Source organism: Antedon mediterranea, chromosome 1, assembly GCF_964355755.1.
Source record: "Antedon mediterranea chromosome 1, ecAntMedi1.1, whole genome shotgun sequence".
Lineage (NCBI taxonomy): Eukaryota > Metazoa > Echinodermata > Crinoidea > Comatulida > Antedonidae > Antedon > Antedon mediterranea.
The window spans coordinates 9,712,340-9,736,926 of record NC_092670.1 but is presented as its reverse complement, the minus strand read 5'-3'; the positions used below and the strand labels follow the sequence as shown (position 1 = coordinate 9,736,926).

At 34.8% G+C, this 24,587-nt stretch overlaps 3 protein-coding genes across 3 annotated transcripts in view; 1 reads left to right on the top strand and 2 right to left on the bottom strand.

Moving 5' to 3' along the window:
- LOC140055996 (tRNA endonuclease ANKZF1-like) overlaps window positions 1–24,587 on the bottom strand; it is a 344,549-nt gene that overhangs the window by 3,100 nt on the left and 316,862 nt on the right. Inside the window, exons 2-13 of the mRNA XM_072101202.1 lie at window positions 6,676–6,698; window positions 5,961–6,023; window positions 4,779–5,069; window positions 4,288–4,376; window positions 3,623–3,719; window positions 3,075–3,322; window positions 2,543–2,658; window positions 2,080–2,181; window positions 1,550–1,821; window positions 1,181–1,348; window positions 714–878; window positions 33–318 (exon numbers count right to left, since the gene is read on the bottom strand). Coding sequence (XP_071957303.1) covers window positions 33–318; window positions 714–878; window positions 1,181–1,348; window positions 1,550–1,821; window positions 2,080–2,181; window positions 2,543–2,658; window positions 3,075–3,322; window positions 3,623–3,719; window positions 4,288–4,376; window positions 4,779–5,061 — 1,826 coding nt within the window. The 5' untranslated portion in view covers window positions 5,062–5,069; window positions 5,961–6,023; window positions 6,676–6,698. The remainder of the gene's footprint in view (window positions 1–32; window positions 319–713; window positions 879–1,180; window positions 1,349–1,549; window positions 1,822–2,079; window positions 2,182–2,542; window positions 2,659–3,074; window positions 3,323–3,622; window positions 3,720–4,287; window positions 4,377–4,778; window positions 5,070–5,960; window positions 6,024–6,675; window positions 6,699–24,587) is intronic.
- Window positions 1–24,587, top strand: part of LOC140056049 (large ribosomal subunit protein eL43) — a 220,534-nt gene that overhangs the window by 117,448 nt on the left and 78,499 nt on the right. The window lies entirely within an intron of this gene.
- On the bottom strand, window positions 21,059–23,771 carry LOC140055762 (piggyBac transposable element-derived protein 4-like). Its single transcript, XM_072101164.1, has 2 exons — window positions 22,524–23,771; window positions 21,059–22,421 (listed from the first exon to the last, which is right to left on the bottom strand). The coding sequence occupies exons 1-2, from the start codon at window positions 23,645–23,647 to the stop codon at window positions 21,431–21,433; spliced, it is 2,115 nt and encodes a 704-aa protein (XP_071957265.1). The 5' UTR covers window positions 23,648–23,771; the 3' UTR covers window positions 21,059–21,430.

The following is a 24,587-nucleotide window of genomic DNA, read 5'->3' as shown; positions in this document are numbered from 1 at the left end:
TACATTATTACACATCACACAACCAAATTTACCTATTTGCTGGATCAGCACCTGATTTTAACAAAGTCCATATTATTGACCTATGACCTGACTCTGCAGCTGCATGGAGCAGCGTCATTTTACTTGCATCAAGAGCTTCATTTAGAATGGTAACTATATCTACAACAACTAAACTGTCACTTTGAGCATCATCATTTGATTGGTCAGATTTGAGAACACAGTTTGAACTTTGAACCTTGAGTAAGTCTTCTAAGAAGGTATTATTGCCAGTTTTACATGCTGTGTATATATCATATTGTAATGTCTTTAAAACAGGATCTGTAAAACAAGCAACATATTGGTAAAGTGGCTGCCATAATCGCCTTGCTAGTTCTCCCTCCCCTGACCAATCACTATCACAAACACCATTTAATAGTATTTGCAACCGTGTATATATTTTACTATATTCAAGAAGAAACCTAATAAAATAGCAATTTCTTGGTATGTTGTGTTCATTGGATAAAGAGATCAACTTGTTTTGTTTTATTATTTGCCACACAAGAACAATGGTGTACAGTACCTGGCAGTCAGACGTGGCATAAAGGACATTGTCCTTGTCAACAAAAGGCAGACAATCCATTATTTTTAGTGGTCTGGCTGTTCTAAAAATCACAAACTCGGGAAAAATCGCAAGAAAATACTCCTGCGCTTTTGTCAGACTTCTCAAACCATACCTTTCATCTCCTGTTTATTTTTATCATCAACTTTCATCTTTGGCTTTCTTCTTCTGCGCTTTTTCTTTGTAACATCAAACTCTTTCAGGTGATTGGTTGATGTTGTTACTTCCTCAAAAACTAATTCTACATCTTCATCATCATCATCATCATCTGAATCCAAATCTGAGAATAGAACGAAGAAAACAAATAAATTATATTTTCCATATATATATTCCATATATGGACAAGATGACATCATATCACTACCATATTTGGGCACTTCACACTTTTTTTTTTAAAACTAGTCAGATACAGTAGTGTAGACAGAGGTGGTGTGTATGGGAGTTAGCAAGGTTAATTGCTTTTTTTCTTGCTCAATAGCCAAAAAAAAAGGCGACCTGAGATTTCTTTAATTTTGGGTTGGTCAGGCTTAAACAACAATTGTTTTTAAACCTAATCATTTGAAATCATTTAACATTCTGCACCTGCAAGAGCCTTGGCTTCTTGTGGAACTGGTTCTTGATATTTCTTTCCTAATGGCACACTATCATCAGGAGCTGCTGGAGATGCTTCTTCTGAAACTGCCTTTTCTATGACGTACTTCTTCAATGCTGGTTTCTTTGTTAAGCTTCTTTGTTTCTTGGTTCCCGGTTCTGTAAATGTGGCAAAATTAGAAATTACTTTAAGGTGGGATTTGTTTCAAGTAAATACAGTAGTACAATCCAAAGCATACTGACATATAGTAAACTATATAAGTGACAAATTTCCACACAAAAAATCATAAATTTTGCATATAAAATAAAATAAACTAGTTGTTTTCGGGTACTTGTAGCCTATAAACATTTTTGCATTACCATAAACTTGCACTGTACTAAGAATCTCCTGAACACGTTTTAGTTCCTTGAATGTTGGTCTACGAGTGGCGAATGGAATATTAACAATCCGCACATCATTTTTGTCAAATGGCGCATTCTTTCCACTAAAGAAGATTGTACGATTGTGGCTTGGTGCCCGTAAGAAAACGTGTGTGCACGTTTTAATGTCCTCCTCCCAAGAACTTAAAATTTGGTGGATGTCGTCTATCAACGCCGCTTCATTATAACGTCGCAAATTGGCACCAACAGACCTAAAAAAAGGAAACAAATATCTCTATTACATTTATTCATAAAATCTTAAGCCTGGAATTTTAAATTTGACCAATCACGATGCAATAGATCATCCAAACTATCATTTGTGATTGGTCAATCCACTTACATCCAAGTGAGAACCAAGATTTAAGGTCTACCCTCTGAATTAATCTTTTCTCCATCTCACACGGGTTAATACTGTTCAGATAGAATATTATATATACCATTACCTATATAAAAAGCAAAGTAATTCTCACTTGGAGTTTTTACCAGCTTGCTTATCATGAAGTCCCTGTGATGTTCCTCTCTTGGCACGTACAGTGTACCTATGGAATGTCTTGTGTACCACTACAGTCTCACTATATGAATATCAAAATAAATTGGAATGATGAACACTTTTAATATTCACTTTGAAATATCTTTGCATCTAGGAGCTAAATTACTTTGTCAGATTTTTGCCCTACTCAGACATAAATAAAATTAAATGTTGAATTGTTTGATTGATAAAATTGTACTTTATACCAAGTACAAGGCAAGTTTTAAAAAGTACATTTATTTAACTTTCACTGTTGTTAACACCATTCAATTTTTCAAAGATCGGCAACATAATAAAGAAAAATGCTATTTGACACTATTGGAGACTAAATAAACGTAAGAAATTTGGTAAATTTCATCATTAAACCATCCTTTTCTAATTGTTTATAGCAAATCGTAAATTACCCATGAAACACTGCTCCAGCAAAATGGCCACCACCAGCCATTAAAATCAACCACTGCACATGCTCAGTAAGACCCTTTGCTATTGGAGTTAGCTCAGAACTCTCTTTAGGAACATTCTGGAACAAAACAAAATAGAAATATATATTAATTAAAATTGCATATGATGGTAGTAATGTGATACACACTTTGATGAAAGAAATTAATTATTTACCCAATACCAGTGGTTTTTATTCTTTGTCTTCAAACTGATTTATTACTAAAATTTGAAGAACTGTATTACAGTCTGTCAACTTTTAAACAATAAACATAAGTTATGGTTCATTAAACTTGCCCTTCTTAAATGTACAAATACGATTTACTAAATATTTCTAATCATGTTGATGGAAGAAAATGCGAGCCACATGACACGATATCAACCAATCAAATTGCAAGGATGCATTTTATTGCATTATAAGTGTAATAATGGCTATTTAAATATCCACTATACATATTGTATGGTATTGGCATGCAAATCTTTATTTTAATTTATTACCTTCTTTCCGTGAAGTAAACAACGGTAAATAGAGATCATCTGATCATCTAAATTCCTAAACATAACTTTTGAATCAGTTCTGATTTTAGATTCCGATTCCTCGTCACTGGTATCTGCGTTATTTTGTCGATTTGCCAGAATAGATGACCGTGGGAATGAAATCTTTTTGGCGGATGTTGGGGACAAGTCCTCTTCATGGTCACTTTCTGATGTGCTGCTCTCAGACCCAGAAATACTGGAGACATCATCTGGAAAATAAAAGTTAGAAGGTCAAATCTCTGTCTACACTACAGTATCAAACTAGTTTGACAAAAAAAGTGCGATGTGCCCAAATATAGTAGTGATATATGACATCATCGTATCCATATATGGGCAGATGGATAGTGTAGTCAGAGGTGAGATATTTCTCTTTAACAGTCATAGTATCATTTGCAGTGCACTGGACCATGACCAGACTGATAAGCATCTTGATGTCATAGTGTACTGTAGTATAATCATGGACATAGACATAAGATGTATGGTCCATTAAAATATAATAATCATTTTACCTGTTATAGTCTCAAAAGCCTCTTCTGACACAGGCTCCTTTCCCAAGATTCTTTGTTTCAGGTTAAACCGGTGCCAATCTAATCTATAATGATCTTTCTACATAAAAAAATATAAATATTACCAGTTTGTAAGTTGTAAGACACACAAAAACATGTCTATGCTATCAATAATAAACCGTGTATTAGAATTATGTGCACCGAATAGGTTCACATTAACTTATGCTAATTTTAAGTGGTTAATCAGTAACTGCAGTAGGTTAATTTTGACATGATCCCTTAATCTGCACATCAGTTCTTTGGCTGGTTTTACAAAATATTGATGTTTGCTTATATTGTTTTAATATTTAAATATATTCGCACGATTCCGAATTAAAAGTGTTGACTAATGCACATGTGTATTCATTTTTGTATCTACTTTTTGTGACATGAAAAATGCGCAATCAATCAGAACTCAAGAATGATTTGATTTGCGTGAATAATTCGCTAATAGAAAACAGGGTTTATTCCTTATCTTACTAATTTCCAGGTATTTTATTTCTTTATTTACCCATTGTTTATCACTAAAGATTGCCTTATATTAGAATACTACAGCATGCAATTTTCATTGATGTTGATTGTATTTAGCGTATAACATAACATAAGCTTTTAACAAGAATGATTCATACCTGCTGTAACCTGTTGTCAAATGGACATAAACAGAAAGAACAGAACATTTTGTCAGATATTGTTGCAGAGGCAGGTTCTTCAGTACATACTAAAAAATAGAAAAATTGTAACACACCTTTAAACATTTAAATTCTACACTTTATAATATTAGACTCATTATTTTAATTTGCATTTTATACTGTATTTTTCCTAATTTTTTATCAAACAATCAGGATGAATTTGTTATTCTTCTTCAACAATAAAAATCACAGTATCTCAGAATTCTTCAGCATTTAAAGCAAACAAATACATAGTTTTCCATGCTTAACAGAGGCTGTCAATCTAAAAATCACATTGTTTATTGTAGTTGTTTGTTCCTCAGATGGACAGCCACCAGTAACGCAATCTTCTCCAAACAGGGGCAAAGTTAGCTAGTGTTGGCTAGACTTCGAGGGCTAGTAAAAAAATGGTAATTGTTTTTTGCTTACTGTAGCTTACTTTGAAAACTCACCTTCACGTTCTTGTGTTTCCTGCGACTCTTCGTCTTCACATCCATTAATGTTAGCAAGTCTTAGACCATCAAACAACTTATCTAAATCCTTTTTGTTAAACAAACTCACAGTTCTGTAGTGTTCTCTATTCATCATATTATTTTTTGTAAATTTCTGTTGCGTTTTCTTACTGCCAGATGGCCTATGTGTTGGTAATAAGTTGTGATTAGCTTCAGTATTGATTGGTTTATGTGCCTTGATGGCCTCTAATTGTGAAGGGGGAGCTGTGTACAACGTTTCCATGTTGGAAGCTAAAATAATACAAATACACGTATATTTTAAAAGCTGTGCTTACGGATACAGTACCATATCCAAGCTTTTTGTACGTACCACTTCCACATATCTATATCACACTCAAACAAAACCAAATAGAGCATCATGTTTAGGTTTTGAACACAGGATAGTGACCATATTTACTATAATTAATAATTAGGCCCTATATCCTACTGTACATATTTATTTAGTTGGCTAAAATTTTCGACTAGCCTACTAGGCATTAGTAGTTAGGAACTTAGCCTTTAGTCCTACGATTAGTTACTAATAATTAGAACATCAATTTGAACAGATAGTCGCAATCCTTACCGCTGTGCAGATAGGTTATGATGATCTAATGTTGCCGCGGTAGTGTGGCCAGAGACCACAGCAGGGCTTCCTCTTTTTTATGCCTACTCTACCTCTATGTTCTGTGTTAATAGGCCTAGTAATACTTTAGTAATAGTTATAAATTAGAAATTCTTGCTTAGTTAGTTAGTACTACTAAGTAATAATTAATAGCATAGACTAGTTTAAGGTTAGTAATAGTAGATAGCCTAGAGCGGGCTAGCCTCTAGCTAGGCCTAACCTAGCTAGGCTATATGTAGGCCTAGGCCTAATAATAAACCTAGCTAGGCCTCTAAGCCTATATAATACAAATAGGGGCCTAGTCTCTAGATAGGCCTAGCTAGGCCCTCTAGAGGCTCTTCTAGGCCTAGCCTAGCCTGGCCCTCCCTAGGCTAGGCTAGGTAGGCCTACTACTATATACTAGCCTAGCCTCTAGGCCTAGGCTTCTAGGCCTAGGCCCTATATAGTAAACTAAGTTGGCCACTAAGTTTAACGTAGCTAGACTAAGCAGTATAGACCAACATTGGGAATGGTTAACTTACTCTTTCAGTATAATAAATAATCTACTATCAATCAGCCTACAAAAAAAAATGTTGCCATCCATTGATACGGGTTGGGTAGGTTTGGCCAGTATGCGTACCTTTTTATGGCCAGCGGGCGTCCCGGAAATTGCGCAATATGGCCAGCGGGCGTCCAATTATTGCGCAATATTTGTTCAATGGCAGCGTCCGCTCCTCCATGCGTGTGAAATACGTACAATGCGACACAGATGGCGCTATATACATAATTAATTTTATATATACAGCTGAATTTGCAAGTAGGGCAAGGCTGAACTGAGGCCTCTAAAATCCAATCTATCTGTTCAGAGCAGGCTAGTAGCCTAAGTTAAACTGATTTAGTAAATTATACTACTGTATTTTAGGGCCTAATTAATAACAATTATTAATAGTTTTAACTATTATAATGTCAATCAAAAAGCATTTTTAATGAAATTTCACATTATTTAATATTTTTTTTCTGATAAATAATAATAGTACGTGGCCGGCCGGCATCTCGCGCGGAAAATGTAAATATAACGCCCTCTCTGTCGCATTGTACGTATTTTTCACACGCATGGAGCGCGCGGACGCTGCCATTGAAAACATATTGCGCAATAATTGGACGCCCGCTGGCCATATTGCGCAATATCCGGGACGCCCGCTGGCCATAAAAAGGTACGCATACTGGCCAAACCTACCCAACCCTGTAGCATCCATTCAGCATGTTGTGCAATTATTATTTACACAGCAGCAGTATGTCGATATTGCGGAACTTTAACGAAGTTATCAGTATAATTGGGGGCGCTATTTAAATTTCACTGGGTTTTTTCCTCCTCTCTAATCTCACTTCAGTCCATATATTTATTTTATAGTAGCGTCAGAAAGAATAACATTATAGGTTTAAATATGACGTATATTGAGAACGAAAATATTTTTTTTTTTGGAAATAGACAAGATATGTAATAATATTTTGCCGACTGTTTGAGGTGGGTCGGCTGTTGCATTTATCATTTTACTGTTTTACTAAATTATTAAAGTACGTATACAGAATATTAAAAAAAAAGCAAATATGATTTTATGTTAATTAAAATGTCAGATATCAAGATTCCCCTGCTACTTGTGACAAGCCTCTTGTATATTTTAAAGGCATTTATTTATTTACACACTGAGAAAAGTTAGGACAGTCCCTTCTAATCTGCTTCTAAAATACATGATACTATACATGAAAGCCAATGTAAATAAGCGTAAGCCTATACCACATTATCATTTTTTCCTATCAGTTAAGGCAGAAATCATGAATATCGTAAGTAATTTAATATCCTCAACCTGATAGGAGAAATAATGCATCCTACGGATCTCGATTAAGCTATTTTTTACTATTTCACCGTTATTTTAATAATTCAACGTTATTGCCGGGCAGTGTTTTATTTTAATTTGTAGGGCCTATTATTAACAATATAGGCATTGTATCAGCATTAAAAAAGATTGTATTAAAACTAATATTCATATATAAACGTGATGTTTACATTAACATTTGGGGAAGAGAGATTGAAAGGAGGAGGAGAGGGGGAGGGGTGGAGGCTAGGAGAAAAGATCCTAATTTTAAAAAATGTTTGTATGTGTCATAGGATATTAATATAAAATGGTGTATATTGCGATAAAAGTGGAACATAAGGCCGGGCAAAAAAAATCCAACATTTTAAAATGGTGTATTGCGATAACGGTTAGACAAAAGATAAACACTGAAAAAAAATAATTTTTTTTAACATTGAATATCGTTTTGTTTTGTCTTGGTTTGAACATTTATTTATTGCTAATTGTGAGAACACATTTAAAAACATGTAAAGACATTTGGCATAATGTTAGCTCTGAAAATATACATATATGAGGTATTGAATAACAATATAAAGTTACAAGAAAAGAAAATTAAATGCAGGATGAACACATACTGTTTACGTTTAAGTAGGCCCCTACTTTATATTGTTAAAAAACGTGAACATTTCACCTTATGGACAATGAAAACACAATTATGCTATCAAGCTAAAAGCTGAAATTGGATAATCGATAAATTTATTTATAATTCATGCAATAAAGACTTTTCGATCACGACGCGGCATTCCTTGCGCATGCTCATAAGTTTCTGAATTCTACAAAGACTGAGTGAGCTGCGTAGTCTACCCCTTGTAAAATCGAGAAAAAAAATCTCGTATAGTAACATAGCTTGAAAAAGATATTTCACAAAATGAAAACACTTTTACTGTTTTGCATGTTCGTTGCATCGAAAGCAGGTAAGTTAGTATATTTTTTGTTTTAGATTTTGAACTTATTTGGCATTTAAAAAAAAACATGACGTGGATAAACATCACATTGTATATTATATTGTGTTTATTATTCTCAACCTTGGAAATTTTCCTAAATTGAGAATAAAAAATAATAGAAATAAACGTCATAGTATCGACTCAGTCGTTTTTGTTGTTGTCCATTTTAACCGCTAAATAAATACAATTCAATTATTTCATTAAAGTGTACTATGTAGTTTAGATTATATCGTGGTAGATTTATAGAGAGCCTCTGATAAATAAAGCCTTAGTACTACTATACTCATTTATATATCCTTTACTGGTATTGAGAGTTGAGTTGTGAGAAAGCAATTTTTCTCTCACAAAAGATGATAGTCATATGTATTACTTTTTCACATTTCAACATCTTCTTTATTTTTAATTTAAAATGTTTGGATATTTACAAAATGGAATGAGTTAAATTGTCTTACTTCTATATCTGATCTTTATCACGATACAATCAATTCATGATTACCTTTTGTATCAAATCCCCTTATAATACTAGATTAATCACAACATTTTGCTTAAACTCATAATAATTAAGGTAAATACAGAATCTCATTTATTAGGACACAGTTATGATGTGATGTGCCCATATATGAACATGATGATGTCAAATCACTACCATATTTGGCCATATCACCACCATATTTAGGCACATCACACTTTTTTGTCAAATTAGTTTGATGTGCAGACAGAGCATTAGAGAAAGATTTGTCGTAGAATATTTAATTATCTAACATGTATATATTTTTTTGTACTATATATTTTTTTGTGTTTTAACTATTTCTGTTGTAGGTACAAACAATTTTTAACAATCGTAGTATAATTTTTGATTTTAAACTGATTTATTAATATGGGAGGGTGTTAAAAGTTGATTCGGGTTTTTTTTTAAACTACACCTTATCACCTTCTGTCAATTATTACATTTTTAAAATTATAATTGACAGTAAAGTTGGAGTTTTTAGTTCAAACTTTAAGTTTATTTTTGTCGTTTTCACAGCCTATTTGTCCTATAAAAAACCTGTTACATCATCTTCTGCATTTGATGGACATGAGCCCGAAAAAGCAGTTGATGGAGATGACTTCACAACTAACTTTGATTCATGTTTTCAATCATTAAGTAAGTTTAGAGACGCAATAGAAGGACGCATAAATGTAACGTATAGCGTGGTTCCCCTAGGACGCAACGTAACGCAACGCTACGACGTTTATTGCGTAATCACAAGTGAGATTTCACGCAGACGAGGGAAAACACAATTATTGGAAGGGCATTTTCTCACGTTGCATAGGTTGCGTTACGTTGCGTCGCAAGTGGGAACCAAGCTTAAGTGATTTGACCTATCACAAGCGATGGATTGTTTGAACTGTTGCTTGTCATTGGTCAACTCGCTTGCGTATACAGGGTATCGTTTGTATTTATTTTACGAATTGTGTATTGCAGATGAAACCCAAGAGTGAATCAACATTGATCTTCAAAGAAATTACAACGTCACAAGCATAACAATCATAAACTGTGTTCAAAATAGTAAGCGCTAATATTTTACTTTTTGAAATAATATTTATTTTAATGATAAATAAAAACTAAATAGAAAATATGTAGAAAATATTTAATATTTTACAATATTTTACAAAAATAAATCAATTTGTAGATTTCGATATTCATTTACGACTGGAAGATGCCGAAGTGAGAATTGGAGACAGTCCGTATAACGTTAAGGAAGAGAAAAAGTGCGGGATTTCTGTTACCAATTACCAGGTTGTGACGAGTCCGATTATAGACGTAATATGTCAACAGCCAATCCATGGCCGCTACGTGTTGTTATGGTACCCGTCGAAAGACGAATACATAAGCATTAGTGAAATAAAAGTGTACGCTGAATTTGATCCTGAAATCAGTAAGAATATGCCATTTTAGGCCTACTGTCACATAGTTATTTTTTACCCAAAAATTGGATCGAAAACAAATTATTTACCTGAAAAAACTGTAATTTAAATTGTAAACAAATTGTCAAAATGTCTGTCAGGCAATGGTTTTTGCCGTCTAATTTGCCCATTTATAAATGAGAGGATTATTTTTTTTCGTTTTTTACAAAAATTAAGCTTGGTTCCCACTAGAACGTAACGCAAGGACGTAAACACAACGCAAGCGTTTTAACCAATGACAAGCGAAGTTATAGACAGTTAGCAATCACAAGCGAATAAGCCATCGCTTGTGATTGGTCAATTCACTTGCGTTGCGTTACGTCCTTGTGTTGCGTCGCTAGTGGGAATACATTTTTTCATTTTTTTTAAATCTTCATTGTTCTTGTTTTTTTTTTATTATACTACACAACTTTCTAGTGACATCAATACAACACTTTTTTAGTAAAAAAAAGCTTGATATTATAGACAGAGCTAGCTTAAGGTGCTGACCCACACATGGGGGCACGCGCTCCTGCTAAAATGAAATTATCAACTAATTTATTTATTTTTGATAGACTAGTTATGTTATGTCAGCAGTGATTAAGTTCACTTAGGTTGACCCTGGTCTCCCCAATTTCATTTTTTTGTTTGTTTTGTATATACTTAAATAGACCAAATAAATAATGAAATGAAATGAAATTAGCGCTCCTCCATTAAAAAAAATCCTCAGAATCTGCCACTGATAAACCATGGAGGTAAAATTTATTTTTTTGCCTCCATGGATAACCTATTATTGATTGTAGTTGAATGCAGTCGCACGAGTAATGGAGTAGATTATCGTGGTTTGGTATCAATCACAAGAAGTGGTATCGTTTGTCAAGAATGGTCAGCAATGTCACCACATGTGCCATACGCGACGTATACTGCTATCGAAACTGACGAGGGACTTGGAGGGCACAATATGTGTAGAAATCCGGCGAGTCATCATGACGAAACGTGGTGTTACACATTAGATCCTGCAACCAGATGGGAAGAGTGCGATATACCGCCTGCCAATACGTCTTGTCCTTTAGGTAGGTCATTTACAGTATATTAAACTTAATTAAAACTTAAAGATGTATTGTCCCCCTAAAACATGAAAAATTAATATTATTAACTAAATCGGACCTTGAATAGGTTATTTTGTAGTTTTAATCAAGTTAATCACTTCCGTAGAAAAAAAAAACGACAACAAAAATGTTTTCACTTATAAAATAACATAATAATTGGTTAAATTCAACCAAATATCCATTGGCTGGCAGGCAATTTTGACGGTTTTTGCTTTAAATTCCATTTTTTTCAGGTAAATTTATTCGGTTTAGATCCAATTTTTGATCAAAACGGATAACTATTATGTGACATTAAAATGGCATATTTTATGAAAAAAAACAATTATTCCAAGGGGACAATACATCTTTAATCAAAACTTAATTAACGATACAGTATTGTAAAAAAGATTACCAATGACAACCAATGGGTCTTTAAGTTGGAATAGTAATCTGAAGAAAATAAACAAAATCTAACCTATCATGACATTTTGTTCAAATAATTTTAACAGGGAATTTCGACATCCATGATCTCAATCCTGCGAAGGAATGGATGTTAGACTACCTCTGCTTGCTTTATCAGTTATACGATATTGACGACGCTTATTGTGGGCCAGCAGCTCTAGCAGACATGCCAGTAATATTATCGAATATTCCCTACGGTCTGTTACAAAATCTGACACTGACAATCGCCTTCTATATTAACCCTACTGACAACTCTATTGGAAACATTCTTAACATCGGTGGCAAATATCAAACAAGTCTTAGAATTGAACAAACGCATTCTAACGGTATTTTGTACCAATCTGAAGTAACTGTGTTCTATGGAGATCTGACGTTGACAAGAGCTCATGTCCTACAACCCGACGTCTGGACATTTCTTGCTTTGACAGTTGATGGGATTCACAAGAACGTTAAACTTTGGAGGAATGGAGAGATCGCAAGTATCGGTTATATAGAATTTACTGACCTAAACTTAGATGGATCGTTTTCTATACAGGTTGGAGATAACAGCACCGGAGTACAAGCCAGAGTAGTTTGGCTTCAGATGTATGATCGGGTACTGGATGAGTCGGAAATGAAAGCCGCTAGAGATCGACCATTCGGCCGAATGAATATTAAAGGTAAGCAGGCCTATTATAGGCCGATAAACCCTCTCCTCTCCTCTCCTTAAAATAATGCTAAACGTCCATAACTTAAACTTCCTTGGTTCTCACTAGGACGCAACACAAATGACGTAAGCACACAGTGGAAGCAGTTTTGCCAATCACGACGCGATAGATCGTCCGAAACTGTCGTGTGTGATTGGTCAATTCACAAAAAAATCGTATTTTTAATTGAATTTAATTAACTTACAGCATTCATAAATCGATTATTATTGTCTGAGCTAGATAGGCCTAGCTTAGAAAAATTGAATGTTAAAATATAACAGTAGTTACAAAAGAAACATTGATTTGGTCACAATTTAATTTTTAGGTAACCACATTTTCGAGAAATTGAAACCTACGGAACGCATTTTTGGTGCACATCTTCAAAGTAGAACGACTCTGTCATTGATATACTGTGCCCGGATTTGTATGGTGAATAAAATATGTGAAATGTTTAGCTTTAGTGAGTTGAATAAACGATGCATTCTGTATGTAACACACGTTCAAGAGGGATCATTCATTGTGGAAACAGGATCAACTGTGTTTCAAAGGGTTAAAACATTGGTCATGTAAGTGGGAACTAATGGTTTTTGCAGGTTATTCAATCAGCATTTTAAGGACATTTTAAAAAAAGAGTAGCTTCAGGGTACAGGAATTTTTCATAATATTATAATATAGTGATTATGAAACGGAAATCCTTGTCGAAACTTTACTTGCAACTAGTTGGTTACATTGTGTGTGACTTATATTGTAAGACAAGTGCACCCTCTACGTTTAGAAATGTTGAAATGCATGCAACATAAAGGCTCGATTTCATGTTACTCAGCCAACTAACCTCTTTTTCCTTTGCGACTATTTTAAAAACATAACATCTGCTAATCTAAGAACGCATCCGGGCTCATTGTGAACGTAGTTTTTAAAGCAATTCGTAGCATAGCACATGTTGTTTAGAGCAGTAGTTAGTTCTTATTTATCGCGCCGCGGCTCTAGCCAGCTATGTCCCAGGAGGACACATTCATTAATAAGCTGTTTCATAGCGGTAGCTTTAGTATCTAAGGCTGACAGTTTTGTGAATTTGGAAACTCGACTATAATTTATAGGTAGCTGCTGGACCCAAAAAACGTCTGGGAGAAGAGAGTCTATATGAAAGCCTTTGCTGATAATACAGTATTATTGAGATGTAGGCGGAAATCTGTAAAATCTTGTTCAATAAATAATAACTTCGTTTTTGCTGTCAACCAGGCCGGTATTATAATAAGTCACTGTCAAATAATCATTCGATAATGGTCAAAACTTTATTTTGGCTCTGTTAACATAAAGGGAAGTATTTACAATGACTTTCTTTTTTATGACTGTCAATCTAGGCCAATGTTATAATAATACGCCGTCAGATATTAAATCATTGAAACAGTCCTGGTAAATTTTTTTTTTGGTTATCAGATGCCGTGGGTGGGGGGGGGGGGGTAGGTCCAATCAATTATCGTCAGAAGGTGAACAATCAGTCTAGGTAGCAGCAGCAGATTATTAGGAACGCCTGCTCCATTAATTAATCCAGAAAAAGGTTTGTACATTATCTATTTGTTTATTAGCCTTCTCCTAGCATAATTATATTTTCTTTAAAAAAAGGTTTTATAAGTGGTTTCAACATTTATGATAGTAATGTTACAGTTCTGTGTCTGGACGCAAGTTCATAGACCTACTAGTTATATTATTCATATTAACTGATACTTACTCTTCATTTACCGTAAAGTTCAGTTTTAATGAAATATATAATATAAATTGGCTTCGTAACAATTAATTAATGTTGAAAAGGTTAGTTTTTTGGTGATAGGTGAAAATGGCATGTAACTTCGTAATCAATTTATTTTCTTTTTGTATAAAGGCCCAATTACACTATGACGATAACGACGGACGATAAATATATAAGCATGCATTTCTTTTACATAAACCAAAAGAAATTAGAAAGGTTTTCGTTCTAGACCTATAGGATAATCATTTATGCTGTCTTTGATAAAAATAATGTTTTTCAAATTCCAATCAAATGACGTCATGATAAATAAAAACAATAAAATCGCTGTATTGTCACGATATTATTGGTCTTACTAATCATGACGTCATTTGATTGGACGTGTGAAAATATAATTTTCATCAAAGGAATTGTTTATATTTCTTTTGGTTTATGTATTAAAAATGCACATTTGTCTATTTATCGTCGATCGTTATTGTCCTAGTGTATGGGCCTTATGCTGTAAATGTTCAATTAATTGATCATTCCGATTTTATTAGTTGGACTCTTGCACAGTTGCTGTCTAATCGTTGTTGTGTAATATCATTTCGAACCATATTAAAATCATAAAGAGATTCATATTCCTTAACATGTGGCTGTGCATGGAAGTCTGGTCTACACAAACTCGGGCCCGGGCCTGAAAGTGTTGGTGAATTCATAATTATACTTAATATTATATTTATATATATATATATATATAATTATATTATTATACAATTGAAAGCAAAACCCGTTGAATCTCAAATCATTAGGACTAGAAATTTGGCTTATCAATCAAATAAATACTTTCGTTCAAAATGAAACTCCAACCTCTCTAATCAAAAGATTGAACTCGAAAACGGACCGTTTTTTTGAATTGGGTATGTTGAAACATTTCAATATTCATTTAAAAAAGTACATTAATTATGGTATTGATCAGTGGCTATAGAGGCGTAAAAACCCTCGGTCAATATCATGTAAAATGCACTGTGGAAGGGTCATTATTAAGACTGCAAAATTGGGCTTATCAACAAATAAATACTTTCGTTCAAAATGTAAAATCAAGGCTGAAAAATTGGGCTTATCAACAACAAAATATTTTATTATTAGACGCGATAACATCAAGGATAATCAGTATAATTATTAATATAGCCACTGTTACTAGTTTTATTCTACATGCTAAAGTAAATAAAAATCCACTAGAAAACAAGCAAGTCTGAATGTTATGCTTATTAGCCATTCTATGTTTGTTACTGTAGGCCTATGATTGTTTGCAATGTCCACATATTATTTCCGTGGGCATATCCATAGTGTATCACTCACAAAAAAGACGTGTGAGGTTCTTTCTTTAGATTTTGAAGAATGATTTGTGTTACAGGTTCACACAAGAGTCAAATGCTCAAGATATCGGCTAACGCCATGGGACCCTTGGCTTATCAATGAATAATAAATACAGTACTACTTTCGTTTAATTGAAATCGGAATCTGACCGTTTCATTAAATTGGGTGTGATTAGGCCTAAACATATAATAATTTATTAAAAAGGTACAATAAAAACAAATGCATCAGAGGCGTAAAGAACCCACGGTCAATATCATGTAAAATGTATATGGTATAAGCACTGTGGAAGGGGTCATTATTATTAAACTGGAAAATTCGGCTTATCAACAAATAAATACTTTCATTTAGAATGTAAAATAAGAATGCAAAATTGGGCTTATCAACAAATAAATACTTTCGTTCAAAATGTAAAATAAGACTGCACAATTGGGCTTATCAACAAATAAAATACTTTTTTTTTCAAAATGTAAAATTAAGACTGGAAAATTGGGCTTATAAACAAATAAATACTTTTTTTCAAAATGTAAAATTAAGACTGGAAAATTGGGCTTATAAACAAATAAATACTTCCGTTCAAAATGTAAGAAAACATTTTTTAAATATAATCCTTAAGCTCTGTCTATACTATCAAACTAAATATGATGTGCCCATATTATATAGACATGACGATGTCATATCACTACGATATTCGGGCATATCACTACCATATTTGGGCACATCACACTTTTTTTGTTAAACTAGTTGGGACAGTGTAGACACAGAACTATGTGATCGAAACATAAGTCGGAATTGGACTGACGCGATTGATTTAATTGGGTATTTTTATTAATGTAATGATTCATTAAAAACTATAATACCGATACGCGTTTGGTATTGATCAATGGTGCAAAAAACCCTGACAAATAATGTTATAACGCGATTTGGTGATAGCTTAGCAATAATACAACCCATATACTATTATTATAAATACCTATTACAAATCCATTCATATAACTTTTCATCGCGAACCGAAAATGTATAAATGTTATTCTACAGACAGTAATTATATATTCAAAAGCCATATTATTATTATTATCAATACCTAAATGCGATAGTAATACTAACCACATACATTATTCCCAATACAAGTTTGTGCGTTTAATTCTAGAAAGAAACGACTGTGCTCTGACAGGCCAATGACATAAATCACAATTAGTAAAGTCCCAATTGTTCACTTGCGTTTTGATTGGCCGACCTATTATATTAGATTAATGAAGACTGTTCTTACAACTGTCCAGTCAAAAAGTTACGCGGCGTTTTTTGTAAGAAATATTTCTTGTTTATATTGGGTATTAGGTTAAATGGACTAAGAATTACATGTACATGGCACATGCACTAGTATAATAGACCAACGTATAAATACAATAGTAAAATAGTTTGTATATTACAGTAGGATAGGCCTTTAATATAAATATGTATTTGCAGTTTAGTTAGATAAATGATTATTACTGTAATTTCCAAAACAATTTAAATAATCTTAAAGCATATTATATGCTTATATTAAAACGATAAACATTTAATGTTAAGCATGCAATAATTGAAACACACTATTGATCAGTAAGTAATGGCACCAGGAACTGGATTAGGGTTTTGTAGTCCACACGTACAAAAAGCAAAAAGAAGGGTCTGAAAGCACTAATTTCAGAGCATTTTGTCGTTTATAACATCGTAATATAAGTAATCCATCCGAACCACAAGTAAATATTTACTACTAGAGCCCCGATAACCAATTCGAGAAGATTAGAAGAATGTACGTGATTAATTATTTACATTAATGATATAAATTAATTGTGTATTGACCATTATAGGTAACACAAAAATAATTAAATAGGCTTAAATACTATTTTACTATAAACGTGTGCGTGGAATAGTGTGTGCACACTAAAACTTTATATAAATAGGCATAAAGGTAACTGTGTGTAATTTGTGTGTATGATTATTTAGTGTACTAATAAATGATATACAAAAACAGGAAATGATTGCATCCTCTTTTTATTTTGTAAAACCATCCTTGTCACACCACAGGAGCTAGACCTACCGAAAAATACACTTCATATGAGACACAATGCGTTAATGCGTTTGATTCTGTTCTTAATAATGGTCTTTTATAATTTATTATTTCGTTCAACCCATACACTTTCAATACATTATTTCCAAAGTGGTTCAGTAATTACAAAGATCAAAATAATAACAACTTAAAATAAAGCCTAAGCACAACATTAAAGGGAAAGTTGTTTATCGGGAAGTATCCATATACATGGCTGCAGTCGCGTGCTCAAATTTAAGTTAATGTTTACCGACCGACCAACCAACCGACCGACCGACCGACTGACATAGTGAGCTGTAGAGTCGCGTTCGCACGCGAATAAAAACTAGGCCTAAGTTGGCTATCTATTCTGCTCTGCTTCATAAACACTAGTCCAATTACTTTCTTATTAGAGCTTAATTCCAACCTAAAACACAATTTCAAAATTGCTCCGATCGACCTGAAATTTGGGTAAAGTAAGGCAAGTATGAATCAGATAAATTATGTTTTAAACTAATAATTGAATTAAAGATTAAATAATATCCATAGCCATCCATTGCCATTGTCATTACCAATTGCCATTGCTATCGACATTGCCATTATCATTGTCACTGCCATTATCATTCCATAGTCAGCTATTGCCATTAAAATTGCCACTATGGTGCATCCTAAAAACAATTAAACATGCAATATAAAAATATATGAGTATAAAAATAAAGGTAGACTAGATTAAAACAGATAAAACTAAGATAAAACGGAAATTCAATAAAACCACACTCCTCTAAACCAAATTAAATGTTGCTGCCATCCATTGTCATTTTCACTACTATCCATTGTTATTGCCAATGTCTTGAAGATATTGCTACTATCACTACCATCCACTAACATGATTGTCATTACAATTATTATTGTTCATTTATTGAGCGCGTAGTTTGTTATGTTGGCGTTATGTTTGTTGCGTCGAATGTCTGTGCATCAATACACATTTTTATTTTCTTATTTTCTTATTTTCTTATATGGAACAAAATCCTTGGTGGTATGCTAATTTCGGTTCACTAAAAAAACAATTTCAAAGGTTGTAATATATGCTGTGGTTAGTAAAACATGTTTTATGATAAAAAGAAGAAACGTTTGAAATTAGAGAAACATCTATTTATTTCGGTTTCTTGAACATAGTTGAAGCCTTTTTGTAAACAGGCAACCTAAAACATCTTTAGACTAATAGCAACGTTGCCAATAAACAATTGTAAAGTTTGTTATGTGTGAATACATGGTCGTGCTTTTCATTTATATTAACCTTTATGTGCTTTTTTGTAATTAGCTATTAGGTTAGTTGAGCTGAAGATCGTGTTGGCGGATCAAAAGTGTCACCATTTTTATGACAATGAACTATGTACTGACGGTACTATTTCAAGCATTAGGCCTATGGTTCTTTCTAATCCTATTGAAATGGAATGTATAAGACCAATCAAAGGGCAATACATTAGTGTATATTCTCCTGGAGATAAAATTCTTACTCTTTGTGTATGCAGGTAAGGTATTTTTGGTAAAACATAATATGCCTCTTATGATTTAATGAGGTTCTAGGCGGCGATTCGGCCTAATGTTAAAAGGAATTTTGGCACACTTGGCCTGCCATTAATATATTTGTTCTAGTTTCGAGAGAAAATAATCAAAGCCACTCAAAATCCAAATGAATGTAGGTAAATGCAATTGGATTGAAGTTAAATAATATAATAATCTAAATTGAAAACACTGCACACGAGTTTTTATCGTTGAAACTCATTCAACCATGGCAATTTGCATGGTCACCTGTTCTGACATTGAACTTACATCTTGACAAAAGAAAATATTAGTTAAATATGGGTTTCTTTATTTCACAGCTTTACAGTAAGCAAGAAAGACGTACGTATATAAACCCTCGGCAAGTTATGAATCTGTTTCTGAACGACATAAGGAACCGATTTTGCAGCTGTCACTGGATAGAGTCTAACTGACATGCAAGTCATCTAGATACATGTCTCGCTGTATTAAATAATTTTACACGATATCTCTCTATACTTAGGTTTATATCTACAAACGTCATACCTTGTCTGTAGATACGTGTATTAAAATTATTTTTATTAGGCATATAATACCGATAGCTTGTTCTTTCTTTGATGAAAACATTACGAAATTATTTGACAATTGAATGTTTGATTATTACTAAACATTGTAACTTGTAACTAAAAATGATCGTTATGAGGAATTTTAATTATTATTATTTTCCAATTTATTCCTTATGGTGGCTATCAATAATATTTAATATTTCTACAAAAATGTTTCTCTAAAATGATTTACAAAAATCAATTGTAACATGTTTAAATATTGTTTCTATATTTTTAATTTTTTAAACATAAAAAAATGATATCTGTAGGCTTAATACCGTATTGAATATCATCACGTTGAGTAATAAACCTATTAAATCGAGTCATTTAATAAGATAATAATAATGCAGACATTTAATTATTTTCTGGCGTATTTGTTGTTCCAATCGTTTTCACAATTCCCATTCACAGAATAATATATTTCCTATAATAGGCCTGGATAGAATATAACCGCTGTGAAATAATATTATAAACAATACACATACTGTATTTATGATTTCAATTTAATTTTCTAGTACAGGTATGTCGGTTATCTTGTAATTGTTTCACATAAAAAATGATGAATAAATCCGGTTTCTGTATCGCAGTAGGAATGTATTGATGTGCTAGTAAACCGATTAAAGACCTTATTAAATTGCTCAACCAACGGTTTCAGAAATTTTCGGCAGGGGAACTTTTGAGCCGTGAAATGTGCAAAAAGTCACATTTGTGCAAACGTAGCACCTCAATGTGCAAATCTGTAACACTTCATAAATTCACTAATGTGCAAACATCACGCCGTTAAATGTAAAAAAACAATCAATACAACAGAAATTCTAAAAAAATATTTGCACAAAATATGTAGTTGTTTGCATAAATGTGACTTTTTGCACATTTTACGGCTCAACAAGAGGGACACTATATCTTGTATTAATTTGTAATTTGTAAATCAGAGGTAATGCGCGAGGTGTTTCTTTTTTGTCCCTTTTTGCACGCCACACCGAAACAACAACGATTAGTCGAGACGTTATGAAGAGGGCGCAACATCATAGACACATGGGACATGCTGGACGTACTGAAATGAAAAACTCAATGATAATATAAAAAAAGCTTTCCGCTTTTAATCATATCTCTGTAAGAATGAAAATGTGGCCTGAAAATGTATTCTAGAGCTATGGCTTTGGCTACCTTCCTAACTACAGTTTAGGCTAGAGGCCTGGCTAGGCCATAAACAATATAGCTCTTGAGCAATTGCGTAATACAGTACTTAGAGCGAAAGGCAAACGACAAAAATAACGCATAGAACATCAAATTACTTTTTGTATAATTTATTATTCTTCTATACAAAGTACTTGCATAACACTGGATTATAAAATGTTCAGTTTATAAGTGTGAAGTATGCATAATAATTGATATAAAATGTTCAGTATTCACACTTGACATTTCACATTTATCTTGAATTAGCTAGCCATACAGGTCCATCAGGTGTAGCATGACGTAACGAGTAGGCTTCAACATGGCCCCATGGCGTTGTAAAAGTTAGCTGTAGTGTGTTGTACTCACAATTGAAGTTGGAGCAGTTCTTCTAACTCAGAAGCCGGACTGTTTCACCATTTTAATAATAGCCATCAACTCACAAGCCCTCTGACCTCTGAACGCTAAAAGAAGACGCTTCCAACTAAAACTATGAGGGAAATGTTCAGTTTTCAATGTTTCTGTGGTGGATTTCGAAACAGTTTCGACCAACATGGTTGCACAGTGGTGTGTTGTTGCAACGTGCACAACCATAGAAGGTCTCATGTCTTGTTTTGTTTTGAAGACATACACTACAGCGACGCTTCCTAGGAAATTCTGGCCTCAGGTCAACGAGAGTGTGCTGGTGACTTGGGGCTACGCGTATAGGATGGGCTATTTGGGGACGTCCTATTCTCCTTCGCGAGCTGTAGCCTCCGATTAATTCTTCCGCGAGCTTATAACGAAATTGGATTTGGGATATATGTCTTTCAGCGGCAGGTCGCGTTTCCTTGTGTAGAATAAAGGCGTTGGATATGGAAGTGTCGAACGAATGCCAAAAGAGACGCATATACCAGCGACGCGATTTCCTGTTGACTGCATAGTACGACTTGATTTGATCCGCATGATCTACCCCTCCCATGTATTTGTTGTAGTCTGCGATGGCTTGTGGGCATGGTATGTTGCCACGATTTCCGCGATTATCTATATTACGCGTCACGGTAGTTGGGGGTAGATCTCCTGAATGTGCGCTACTGAGAAAATAGACAAGTTTTTTGTCTTTCCACGCGTATCCGCACATCCCGTCGATGTGTTTCGCAAAATGAAATTCTCCACGCTCCATGTTTTTTTCATGTTTTTTGAGTTGTTTGAGTGATGGTGAATATCCTTGTTGATTGCATTGAATAGTTCCGCAGCAATATATCCCGATTTCTTGTAAGTCGCGTAGAAGTGGCATCGATGTAAAAAAGCGGTCGCAGTACAATCTGTAGTTGAGGTTGTGAAGGTCCGGAGTGATGAGGTTGAGAATCGCTCTACGTCCAAGATCGCGGTGGTCTGGATTGCCAAATCGTCCCATATAAACAGCGAAGTTGTATACATAACCCGAGATGGAATCCGCGAGTGTCCAAATTTTAAATCCGCGCTTGATTGGCTTCGATGGATCATACTGCTTCCCGCTAGAAGTTAAAACAAAATTGTGAGTACAGTATAACATTTTTATTTTTTGCCAATATAATTAATCAAAAAGAGGCAACATGTTATACAGTGAAAAAAATTACCTATGCCGTCCTTGAAATGTTACCATAGCTTCATCACCAGCAAAATGCTCGTGCAGATTATACTGTACTTGAAATTGCGTGGTAAGGTGGTGAATCACAGGGCGGATCTTGAATAGACGGTCTTGAGCTGGATCTTCTGGAGCTTCTTTGTTGTTATTGAAGTGCATGTTCCCTAGAATCCAGAAGAACCGGTCACGAGGCATGATGTTGGCCAAGGACGCATCATGGAAGAATGCAAGCGTCGACCAGATGTGCTCAAGCACCGTCAGTCCCTTGATGGAAATCATCACCACCATACCAAAAAAGGCTTTAAGCTCCCTGGCTGTCAGCTCCACAAATTGGGTTCCTGGCTTCCTCTGCGTAAAGTAAAGATTGGTCTGGTCCACTATCATCTGCAAGAGAATTTGGTTGAAAAAAAGAGAAAAAAAATCAATTGGTGTCAACATGGCTCCATACCTCCCTGAATACCCGGGTACGGGGCCCCCGAAAGGTCGAACAGGGAAGCCAGATGGCTCGTCCATATGATGCCATCCATCGAGCTCCTCCTGACGTCTCTGGCGCTCAAGAGCCGCTCTCCCACCACGTCTTCTCGGGGCACAGGCTTCTCTCCCTCTATCCCCATCTCCCTGTCCTAATAAAGCCCACCCACCTAGACCTGGGTCTACTCTCCCTCTACCTACATTGCCTACAATTACATGGCCTCTTCTACCTACAACACCCTCCCCCCGGTCCCCAATGCCACCAATACGGGCCCTCTTGCTCCCAAGGGGACCACCAACTGTGGCTGGGTTCAGGCCACTGGTGGAAGGCCTGTCACCACCACCAGTAGAACCTGACCCATTTGGGGTTACCTCCATACCACCCATATCTTCAACTGCCTCGTATTCCTCTTCTTCTAATTCCCCCTCCTCGTAGACGGACTCGTCCGACGATAACCTATCGGGAGCAGGACCGTTGTCGTCGTCGTCGCCGCTGTTTGAGTCGGACCACCATGGAGTAAAGAATAAGTGGTCAGACCATGGAGGGTCTAATTTTATATCTCCATGGTCGGACGAATCCTCATCGCTTTCACTGGGAATGTCCCTTTCTCGCACAGGGCGTTTCTTGGGAGATTGGTCCGCCATCTCCGATGTGTAGCTTGCAGAAAATTAGACGAAAATACGCCGAAAACTTATGAAACCACAAGTTTTGGTATCCAAATGTTTGTCAAAACTGCGTGCAGAGAGTTTAAAAAACGCCGTGGCTAAAGATACGGTACCGTATTCTAACTTCTGTTTACTAAAGGTACGGTAAAATTGCATTACGTCATAACCAGCCAATGGGGTGCTGGTACATGTGTGACGTCATCGTATAAGACTTAGGATTTTTTTCATATCGCGAAAACAGTGATCAACCGCATTTTCTTTATGCTTCATTTATCGCCGTCGTGTGTGACAAAAACTAAATGTAGCCTACGTCTGTTATTATTATTATTATTGAAAAGCCAAAACATGTCGGATTTTAATTCTAGAATACAAAAAACCGTTTCAAAAGAGGCCTAGGCCTACGTACCATAACCTCATTATGAGTTTGTTTGTGTAGGGAAAGCGATGCCAGGCTGGGGCCAGCCGCGTGTGTGCGCTGATTTCTGTGACTCAGACCTGGGGCTACTGTCTAAAAATCATAGTATTTGAGGACCCCTTTATTGTCCGCATTTGCTTGTTGTTTATGGTCACCATTGTAAACAAAGTTTAATAAAAAATATAGGCATAAAGGCCATTTGGAATAAAAATAAAACCCTCATCAGCGCACACATCCATGCAGCCTGGCGCCGCCGACAGGAATTCTCTACATACAACACAACAGACGCGATATGAAAAAGAATAGTCCTTATACGATGACGTCACACACGTACCAGCACCCCATTGGCTGATTATGACGTAATGCAATTTTACCGTACCTTTAGTAAACAGAAGTTAGAATACGGTACCGTATCTTTAGCCACAGCGTTTAAAAAAATATTTCATGCCCATATAATCAAATGCATCTGACATGTCAGGGTTCATCATGTTACGGAATAAAGGT

Bases quoted from the DNA above. Each gene is read 5' to 3' on its own strand.
- LOC140055762 (XM_072101164.1), bottom strand. From the start codon at position 23,647: ATGGCGGACCAATCTCCCAAGAAACGCCCTGTGCGAGAAAGGGACATT. The intron at 22,422-22,523 runs GTAATTTTTTTC...TTTAACTTCTAG, and splicing joins ACATTTCAAGGACGGCATAG to CGGGAAGCAGTATGATCCAT.